Source organism: Etheostoma cragini, chromosome 8 (assembly GCF_013103735.1).
Source record: "Etheostoma cragini isolate CJK2018 chromosome 8, CSU_Ecrag_1.0, whole genome shotgun sequence".
Taxonomy (NCBI): domain Eukaryota; kingdom Metazoa; phylum Chordata; class Actinopteri; order Perciformes; family Percidae; genus Etheostoma; species Etheostoma cragini.
This window is the reverse complement of record NC_048414.1, coordinates 28,226,946-28,238,371: the sequence shown is the minus strand read 5'-3', so window position 1 is coordinate 28,238,371 and position 11,426 is coordinate 28,226,946. Positions and strand designations below refer to the sequence as shown.

The following is an 11,426-nucleotide window of genomic DNA, read 5'->3' as shown; positions in this document are numbered from 1 at the left end:
GGAAAACTTTGTAATTCAGTCAGATTTGACATGTGTGCCAGTTTTTGTGAGTTGTCGAGCATTTCAAGCCCTTCAAAAATGCGATTGCGCAGAAAGGAGAAAAAAAAACTGACAAAAGCAATAAGTTCCTCGCCCCAATTACTGTAACCCCCACAAGCCCACATACAATATCTTATACAGATCATCACTAGTTATTGTATTACACTGATCTTGAATGTCATCATTTACAAGACATACAAATTGTATTCATTTCCTAAGAATTTTTTAGTTTTCTAAAACATTGAGTTATTTAAAAAGTATTGCACATAATTGTTTTATTTCTTCTTATGCTTGTTAAACTTTGTATGTTCAAGTAAAAAAATTCAAATTTCTAAGTTTAAGTAGCTTATTTTCTGCATTTTTCTTGATATTCAAGTAAACTCATGATACCATTATATCGCAACCATAATCGCAGTATTGTAATTCCCAATATGACCTTTTTCTTCATCATGCCGCCCTACAACCACTGCTGCCAAAACAATAATACCTGGTCTGTAGTGCATATTCTATGCTGTGGAATACCTGCGGCCTGTCTCACATGTACACGGAGAGGCAGAGGAGGAGAACATGTGCTTTGAGTTTACAGAGCCTTTGGAGTAGAGGCCAGTTGGAGCAAAGAAACAAGGCATCCAGAGAGGAGAGGATAATGCCAGGGCTGGCTTGCCTTTAGGTGTGTGTGAAGACACAGATCTGGGACGTTTCATCTCGCTTTCCATCAGTGCAAGCAGTGGTGTGCATCTAAAGTTTTGATACCATAAAGTCACTCCAATTGTCTCACCACTGTGGAGTCCATTACACAACACTGACCGGACAATCCATCCTCGTTATTCAGGAGGTTCTGCTGTTGTATTCTCGGAAGATGTTGTGGAAGATCTATTGTCATGTTCTGCAGTGAAGAACATTACAGCAATCAACATCTTCTTTTGTGAACAGATGATGCGGTTGAAAGCTCAGTCTACATTCTTTATGCTACATAGATTAATTTAAACTGCTTATACACACAGGGACAGACACACAGTTTGTTCAAGTTATACACTGCTCAAATATACACTACGAGGTTTATGTAGACCGGAACAATTCCCCCAATGATGTGCTTTAATGTGCAGCTAAACGAACTCTTTCAGTTTTCAGGTTTATCGCATTGCCAGACCTTCCTCCAAAGCGCTGCAGTGGAGGGACTGGCAAGTCCACACAGCATTTCCGGATGGGAGGTTTGTTGGCATTTCTTTAAACCAATCACAATTGTCTTGGGCAGCACTAAGCCCCAGACGAAGCCACAGCGCATCCTTCACTGGTGAAAAACAATGCACTGAACGTCATCCAGTATCTTAGTTTTTATCTATCTATATTTATTTTCAGCCCTTTCACACATAACCAGTTTGAGCTGGTTGCTGTGTGATGCCAGTTAATACTCAGCACATACAACTCAAGACAACCTTCCAAAATCTAATAAAAACAAGCTGGATAATCAAAGCCTTGATCTGCTCTCTGGCACTATCTAATAGATGATATTTGGCCATGTGTGTGTTCTAACATCTGAATTTACTGGAATAAATGTGTCCAAAAAAGTGAAATACCACGCCGGCTGTTTCCATTGAGCAGTTATGCTGAATCTGCCTCATGATGATGAGCTGGGAGACGCTCTGGATCGGTGTCCTCGGGTCAAATCTGACCCATTTTCAAAAGGTTTATCAGAAAAGAAAAGTACATCAGAAATTTGGGTTTCTTTCAACCATATTGGCAAAAAAATGAAATTCTGTGGATGGTCCCAAACGATGCTCTTCATAATTAAGATTAACGATCAGTTCACTACTTTTATTGAATTTGTATGTTTTATTGAATTTTATGGAATTTAAAAATTAAAAAATTAAAACGTCAAAAAAGCACAAACAAAATAAACAAAATTTGAAAAAACGCTTCGAAAACGCCGGGTGAGGTGAATAAAAAAAGAAAAAAAAGAATCAGGTCCCACTCACTAATAGCCTCTCATATTTTTATCCATCCATCCATCCATCCATCCATCTTCATCTGCTTATCTGGTATTGGGTCACGGGGGCAGGAGCTCCAGCCGGGGACCCCAAACTTCCCTTTGCCGAGCCGCAATAACCAGCTCTGACTGGGTTATCCTAAGGCGTTCCCAGGCAAGGTAGGAGATATAATCCCTCCACCTTGTCCTGGGTCTTCCCTGAGGCCTCCTCCAAGCTGGACATCCCTCCACCTAGTCCTGGGTCTTACCCGAGGCCTCCTCCCAGCTGGACGTCCCTCCACCTAGTCCTGGGTCTTAACTGAGGCCTCCTCCCAGCTGGACGTGCCTGGAACACCTCCCTAGAGAGGCCCCCAGGAGACATCCTTACCACTCCAAGTTCCCCACAGATGACTGAGCTTCTCACCCCATCTCTAAGGGGGATGCCAGCCCTGAGGACCAGGTAACCATAGTCCTCAGAAATCAGCCGCAGGTTAGAGCACCAACACAAAGAAAGAGGAAAGGGACGGACATTCGAGGGGAAAAAGAAGGACATCCAGTGGAATTTCCGGCGGCACCTGAATGAATCCCGGAAGTGGAACGTCGTGGGTATAGACTATAGGGCCAAGGACTACTTTCCTAGTCGATTATTTTTTGGATTGATGGCCAGTTGTTTGGTTATGCTGAAAAATGTGGATCAATGTTTCCCAAAAGCCTAAAAAAACGTTCTCAAAAACGTCTTAATATTCAGTTTAGAGGAGAGAAGAAACTAGAAAATAATCACATTTAACAAGCTGATATCGGAAAATATTCAATTAATCAAAATCAAAATGGTTGCAGATTAAGTTAATGCTTGACAACTAATCAATTCATCTTCACAGCTGTTCTTGTTAAGGGCTTTATTTAGCTGTACATATTGTATAACTTCTTTTTCACATTCTTAATTATAGGCTAATATGGAAATTGTTTGCATGTAAGTACAACAGTATAAAAAGGGGGTAGGACCAGAAAGGTTCCTTCCTACTCCTTTTGAACATGGGAACCCTTATTAGAATAATTCACAATCATTTTGAAATATACGTTTGCTAAGTATTTTGTTTTCGTGGGTTTTCTTGCTTGTGCTGAAATGTAGATGTTGTCATTTATCTTTAGTTTTTTATTTTATTATTAGCATATTCAAACTAAACTTGAAATACATTACCGCAAAAGTCAAGTAAAAGGAAATGAAATAAGAAAAATAATGTAGCTGCCTTGTGTCGAGTGACGTCACACCACGTCCGCCTGCCTTTTTTATCCGTGCGCGAGCTCGACAGTCCAAAGTATAAAGTAGCGCGAGCGAAGGGAAGAAAAAGAAGTATACTCGATAGAGAGAAGGGACACACACACACACACGTACACACACAGAACACAGGCGCGCGCACACAAACACAGACGCACGCATGCAGACACATAGGCTATCTGGCTGTACAACGGAATACTGGCTCATGTGTGTACATGTACACACAGAGAAAAGTGTTTAGAACTTAATTAAGGAGTAGATATCGGACAATGGAGCGGGAGTTGTGGATCTAACGCGGCGGCGCAGAGGACTTGCAATGGGCGGTGTGCTGCTGGAGCTGCTGCCGCTGCCGCTGCTGCTGCTGTGGAGCTGCCTGCCGGCGGCGGTTCACGGTACGTTGACTTTTTTTTGTTCCCAACATGGATACTCGGGGAACAAGGGGCTGTGGACACGATAAGAACATAGTAGTTACAACTCTGTCTGTGTGCCTGTGGGCTTCGCCCTCCGCTAAATGTCCCCGCGCCAAGACACCGAACTAGCTACAGCTCGAGTTGTGATTCCTTGTCTGGAAGTGGAGCTTTTTTATGTCCCAAGGGTAACGTTACAACAACACTAGTTGTAATGAAAGTGTCGAAACTTTGCATTGGTGTGTGCGTGTTTGTGTGTGCGCGAGACACCGGAGGATGACTAAACTGTAACTAATTTGTGTCTCTGGTGCTTTGTACAGTACCATTAGTTGATGAGTTTATGTGTCGGAGCAGAAATGAAGTTTGAAGCCAGCCGGGGCTATTTTCTCGGGCCTCGGCGACTCCAGCCATTCCTGCTCGGTGTCGGGTGTCACACACACTTTCTGCATTATAGTGAAAAAGAAGCCGGGATGTCTTTATTTGGGAAAGAAAACGCCAATGGACACTCTTAAGATGTTGCCCCTGTCTATCTAGCTCTTATTAACCTTCTTTTCTTTGATATTTGCTCTCTTACTATTATCTCAAAGTGGCCAGGCAGAGGCGGAGCTTAGCTTTCTCTCACATGGATGCAAGGCATTACACCAGCTTTTAAAGAACTTTTATTAAATACATTAACATTTATTTTTTTGCATTTAAACCTTTAAGGGATAAAGGCACTTGGAAATTACAAGGTAGTGGGCCTACAAAAAGTGGAACCATACAATGTTGGCTCAGTGACCTTTGTTCTCAAAGGGAGACACTTAAGGCAAAGACATTATCTTTCCATTTGGAGTTTTTAGGCTATTTTACTTCCATAGCATGTCTTCTTTCAGACTAGTGAAAAAAGCCTTCCAAAATACACATTGAGATGTTTATTCTACCCCAAATTTGTCTATTTGTGCATGTAAATGTCTACTAACTTTGATAGATAGTTCCTTGTTTGCATATTTAAGCATAAAATGACAGAAAAATGCAACCGATATTTGTCTTAATATAAGTAATTAACTGGAGAAGTTTAATGGTAGACAATTGGTAATAAAGGCACTTGGTGATTACAACGTAGTACAAAACGTGAAGAATATAAAGTTTCATTGACCTCTGTCCTTAAGGGACACTTCACATATGTGTTTGTTTTTACTACACTTGAATTATTATGCGCTGGTAGATGTATCCAAAATTCACCAAAAGGTAGCATTAGGTAATGCCTTATTCCTTTAAACCTTTTAACACCATTTCATAAAACTTGTAATGCAGAAATATATGTCCTAAGTAAGTAATTAACTGGAGATGTTAAAATGTTTAAGGCTACTCATGCTCACAAATTTGAACCGTCGACTGGAGGGAAAACAAATAAAAACGTAAAGCAAAATAAATTCTAAAAAGAAAAAAAACTTAAAAGATATTAAGCATAGACAAAACAAGAGACTCCGTTTGTTTGCTTGCATCCTACAACTGCAGCTTCCCATTTTTATGCTGTGTAAAGCAGTGTAATAACACCTTTACAACTCTGTGTAAGCTCACTCAGTGGTCCAGTCAAAGATGCAGGGCTTCCAGAGGAAAATTAGCTTGTATAGCTCATGAAAAATGCAAAAACCTAAAAGAAAATGCAACTCGCAGTAATACAGTCAAAGATATTTGACTTTTCTTAATAAAATGTTAATAAGCTCTACATGTCTGGCTTTAGATGTGGTTTTCATTTCACTTTTATAGTATATGAAAAAAAAAATGTGTCAGCTTCCTGAGGATGCCTTCTCCAGACCAAGACTGTTAAGAGTCCCAAAGGTCAGACCACTGAATGATTAAATGGTACAAATCCCATTTCCACACAGAGAATTACTTTACACATCTACATCGTGAGACAGGTGCGTAGGAGCGGGACAAGCAGGTCAAGAGTTGCAAAGAAAAACTCCTGGACACTGTCTGCCTTGCAAAAAATATAGAAACTATAGAAAGCTTTATGTTTTTTACAAGTTAGGGTGTGTGTGGGAGCTTTTCTTTGCAATACAAGGACCTTTATTAATGATGCTGTGTGTTTTTTGTTTTGGTGTAAATGATGTGGGTAGAAGAAGAAAGGAAATGTGGACGTGGATCTGTGGAGTCCCACCTCTTTATACCCACACGTTCATCTAACCAATACACACATTACTTCCTGTCAGGTGTGTAGGACCACCCATATGACTGGTTCACATTTGTAAAGGGACTTCATGATAAAGTTTTGTGTTGGAAATCTGCGTTATAGTCGGATTCTGAGTCCTCTTTAACCTGTTCTGTGATCAGATATTTCCTAGGGCTGGTGGGAAAAAAACCGATACAGCATAGTATCGCGATATTTTCAGTGGCAATACTGTCTCAAGACACAGCTGCTAAGTATGAATCTTTTATTGTATATTGTTTTGCAACAATAAAATTGAAGTGATTTGAACAAACAGAGAAATGTTTCTTTTTAGATAAAACAGATGTTGACAGAGTTTCCTTTTGGGAACGTCATTTGAAATTGGGAAAAATTAGAAGTTGGAAAAAAGGTTCTAAATTGCAATATATCGCAGATTATTGCTATATGTTTAAAATTGCAGTAATGTATCATGGCATAAATATCGCAATGATTTAGTATCGGGAAGCGTATGGTGACCCCCACCCCCAATATTCCCTCATGATTTTGTTCATTTTAAACCGTTTTTTATTGAGGTTATTGTTTCTTCTGTAAGGCTGTCTAGATAATTTTGCACAATATCTTCCAGAAAGTGACCATTTTCTGAACAATGTTAGAAATGTTTTGAATTAGAACATCAAGTCACCTGACAAAAAGCATTATTACAAATTCATTTGAATCTATAAAGAGGCTCGTTGCTTCCCCTTTTATGTCTATACTTGACTATGGTGATGTTTTATGCATGCATGCTTCGTCTTGTTGACATGCACTAGATCTCTGAGGTTCAGCACTGGTTGTAAAGCCCTCACTCACCATTGTGAACTGTATGGACGTGTAGGATAATCTTCTCTATCAACACGGAGACTCCAACACTGGCATGTCTTCATATACAAGGCTATTTTAAGATTTCTGACACGCCAACCTTTGGAAGAAAGGCAGTCGGACTGACTGCCTCCCTGAGTTGGTTCAAAAAGTGCCTCTAAACACACCGAAGGGACGTCGACTTGAGTTTACATTCTGCGCGTGCACAAGACTTAATACGTCTCCATAACAGCAGGCGGCGCTAATCTGTGTTGTCCCCCAAAAAATGAAGACCGGAAGCTGATTGGCCGTACGCGTCACCTGGGTCTGGCTTCTTCGGAATTTCAGCCAATGGCCATAATGGCTGATTGTTCGGAATACAATCTCATATTTTACAAAAATAGTTCACCAAAACGTGTTTCTGAAAACATTATTACTTTTTTATTTTAAGATTGTTTTTCGGGCATTTTAGGCCTTTAATTGACAGGACAGCTGAAGACATGAAAGGGGAGATAGAGGAGGAATGACGTGCAGCAAAGGGGCTGCAGGTCGGAGGAGTAAACTCGAGGAGGGCCCGCTCTACCAACTGAGCTATCTGGGCGCCCCTGAAATTTTTTTAAGGAGAAATAGGTTGTACAGTTACTGCATCCGTCTTCATTTCAGATTGACAAAGGTCAATTTAAAAGATTTTCCTCCGATTTTGAGAGGCGTTTTTCACGCTCATCCCACTCTTTATTTCTGGGTTAGCACTCCACCAATCAGATTGGTCGTGGAGTGCTACTGGAGTGCTACTTTTTCTTCTGTCTTATCCAAAGGTTAGAACTGAGCTGGGGAAAAGGCATTTCAGTTTGCTGCTCCTTCTACATGGAACAAGTTACAGAAGTCCAGGAAACTTAGTGCGCTCGTCTCATTGGTCGCTTTTAAGAGACTGTTGATTGACTTGGAGGCAGCCACATCTGGCTGCAGATGTTTTGCCTGATGTGTTTAGGATTGTGGTTGACTTTGAGGGATTTGCTGTTTCAGTTGTTTTACATTTTTAGTGTTTTTGTGTATTTTGTGTTTGTATGTATGTGTGGTTGTACTGCTGCTGTCTTGGTGAGATGTTTGATCTCAATGAGTCTCTTCCTGGTTAAATAAGGTAAATAATTAAATAAATCTGAAGGTTTTGAATGTGACTGCTTAGTACAGAGCTTAATAACTATTACATAACATAAAGTGCAACAAAAACACTCAAAGTAACTTTTACAAACCATGGCAGAATAAGAAAGGAATTTATTGCCACAGTTTTTGCCTTGGTGATTGGTGAGTACATACACAAGGTTTTCCCTGGGTTTGTCAAGGACTTAGGTTCCCATATTTGGCAGAGGGGTTTAGGGGTTTTTCCTTAAGAAAATGTGATGGTTTTTAATATAAAAAATGTAATTCAACATATTTTTGGACCATTATTATCACCATACCTGTGTCTAAAACCTTGGAGAGCTAGAGCAGATAATAAATAAATAACACTTAAAGACTAAAATCTTTCTTTTTTCAAAGTCTTTGGCACTTTTTACCGGTGTTTTTTGCAGTTCACATTCATTCAGCTTAGGTTCTGACAGAAATACAGAAACAGAAACAAATGTATACAAAAGGAGGGGTAGGAGTCATTTAGGAGGGTTAAGAGTCATCACCAACAATGAATTACAAAGGCATCATAACAACTGGCAACTATTAACGTCTCTGGGAATAAAGTCCGTTTTAATGTCTGATCCAACTGATTCCATCATTTGTGTTCTCACCTTCAGCTTTCCTAGGTAATAAATACATATTACCTAGTGTTATATGTTCCGGTTTGTAGAGCATTTGTGAAATGGATTTAAGTCAAGTCAGTTTTATATAGTCCAAAATCACAATTTGTCTCGAATGATTTTTGCGAGCTGTGCAGCATACGACCGCCTCTGTTTTTTGACGCGCTATTCAAATGAGGGAAAAAACTCTTTTAATAGGGAAAACATCATCATCAACATAGGAAAACCTCGGGAAGAGCAACAGAAGAGAGGTCCCTCTCCCAGGACAGAGACATGCAATAAGTAGAGAGCTGCAACTAAAGATCATATCCGTTGTAGACTAATCTGCAGATTATTTTCCCGTTTAATTGATTAATCTATTAAAAGGTAAGAACATCTTATTTTGTCAAAGTCCAAGGCGATGTCTTTAAATATCTTGTTTTAACCAAAACACAGAGCCATTCAGCTTGATAAGATTAATATCATATGGAGAATGGAGGTAGGGAGGTTGTCAAGCAGCTTCCAGGTGTCCCCAAACAAACACACATGCACACAAAACTCATATTGCCATAACATCAGGCAGCAGGATCAAATATCCATTTAGTATTAAGCACTGGAATAATGTAGGGCCCTGTGGAATCTGTCTTATAGCTTTTCTAATTGCTCAGTTTTGTGATTCTGTCCTCACAGAAACTATTCTCTACATAAACGCTGCCATCAGTACCTTGTCAAAAAGAAGCGATAGCCCCCGAGCTAAACGTTTCTTGGGGAAACCTTGACTATGAAATGTTAATTAATAGTGAAATACACCAATCAGTTAAATCATAAGTCTGACTTAAAATTTGCTGCTGGAAACTGGCTTTCCGCTGGGAGCAACAGCGTTGTCTACTGAATCAGCTGAAGTGGTTGCTCTCGTTGGTTCCGAAAGAAGAATGATGTCCTAAGTTTGGCAACTAGGTGTGAGAACCTGTAGGCACACTTCACAACCACTGGCCAAAACACCAAAGTAGTGTCAATACACTGCAGGGCAAACATCACAGCTGTGTGTCGACAGACTGGCAGATCACTCTGTATATATTGTGTTTTTTCCTAAATGAGACTTAGGCCAGGTCCACACGTAAGCAATGCCCCCCTTGTGACTCAACGCGCTACTTGATATTCAGGCTTATAAGTGGTGTTGTTTCTGCTACAGAAATTCACCAGAAAACTGAGAAGATAAGGCGAATATGCATATAGCTTGCACGCACAGACAGCGGAAGATGAAACCATAACACAAGAAGAAGATGACAAAAAAGTCGTGCCGCTGCTGCGACCTACGCCCGACTACAAGGCCAGAGGTTGAGGGGTGTGGCCATAGGGCTGGGCGTTATGGAGAAAATCAAATGTCACGATTTTTTTGACCAAATACCTCAATATCAATACCGCAACGATAAAAAAAAAAATCAAAGCTGCCGTATACTGCTGAGCTTTTGTGAAAAGCAAGTTGTGTTTGAGGTTTTTGCCATGTTATTTTTTGCCCGCATTTTTCATGAGCTGACCTCAAATATCTAATACTTTTTCTATTTACACAAAAGACTTATTTCTCTCAAATAATGTTCACAAATCTGTCTAAATCTGTGTTAGTGAGCACTTCTCCTTGGCCGAGATAATCCATCCACCTCACAGGTGTGGCATATCAAGATGCTGATAAGACAACATGATTATTGCACAGGTGTGCCTTAGGCTGGCCACAATAAAAGACCACTCTAAAATGTGGCTGGGCTTCAGTTTCCTGCTTGTCTGTTTAATGATCGGTTAACAAAAGTAAGCTTAGCATCGCTATAGCTAACAGAACTAATAGCATGTAAACAGCTGTTGGATTAGCGAGAAAGTTGCAGTTTGGGTACAGAGACGTTAATAATGTTACATCCAGGTTACAGGCTTGACAGCAAACAGCCTTTGGATGTAGTAAAAGATAATATAAATACAAAGTTAAGCGTCGTATGAGCCTGCTCAGCCAGGCGTAGTCCTGTGGGTCTGATACACTTCCATTATGTGCGCATATAAAGCCTAGTTAAATAACTCTAGGATTGGCTATTAGTGCGTGTTACATTTTTCAAAACGTGATGGTTCAAACACGGACCATTTAAGTGCTGTAAAGTTGATCCCAACAAAAATTATCCATTTCTTTCGCCATGTGACGTCTATGGTTTCTGGGCCAGCTGGTTGCCAGGCGTTGTAATCCCACTGTCGGCCTCTAAGCCCAGGGTTGCATCAAAGCCTGGCGCTGTTCCTGGGGGGTTGGTCTGGCCCTGCTTCTGGAGGGCAAGGTCGCCTGACCAGTAACAACATTAAAGATTGTCTTTTTTTATTTAACAAAAGAGGTTCTCATATGTTTAATGTCCAAATACAAGCAGCCATATGGACATGTTTTGGTTCAGCACTTTGAAAAAAAGATTGAGGTTTGATTGCCGGCTCTACTGACTTGAGAAAAGGAAAATTAATCTTTTGTGGTGCAAACCGGGCTCGTCTATTTGGGTGGGCCGCCCCAAAATAAAAGGAACCTCTGCCCAGCGGACCTGGGTATTTTCTCTTCCCACTGCTGGGACCGACCAACATGGGATTTCCACACTGCTCTCCATTAGCCTGCAGCATATGGACCACTGCATTCACTGCATTCAGGCTTCAGACACTGAGCTGTTCTTTTGTTTGGTTGGAGGCACACTCGGCACTCCACAAAACAGGGCAGGACCTGACGGAGGTTTACTGGGAACGGAGCTCATACTGCTCAGTGTTTTCATTCATTTAGAAGGAAATGTAATATTTTGTACGTAATATAAACATATAATATGGAATATCAAAATGACACAGTCTACCTATTACCGTTCAACCACTAATAGAAACTTTGTATAATACAGTCTGAAATGGGCAAAAATGAAGACTATGCAATTCACAGATGTTTTGGTAAGTTCCTGGCGGCAGGGGAAGGAGAAGAGGGGGGGGG

The 11,426-nt window shown here is 40.5% G+C and overlaps 1 protein-coding gene across 2 annotated transcripts in view; it reads left to right on the top strand.

Moving 5' to 3' along the window:
- Nucleotides 1-3,422: 3,422 nt before the first annotated feature.
- The window catches only part of lrp5 (low density lipoprotein receptor-related protein 5), a 57,203-nt gene continuing 49,199 nt past the window's right edge, over nt 3,423-11,426 (top strand). For both annotated transcript variants that reach the window (XM_034878553.1, XM_034878551.1), the window contains exon 1: nt 3,423-3,673. In XM_034878553.1, the coding sequence (XP_034734444.1) occupies nt 3,598-3,673 (76 nt within the window). In that variant the 5' untranslated portion in view covers nt 3,423-3,597. The remainder of the gene's footprint in view (nt 3,674-11,426) is intronic.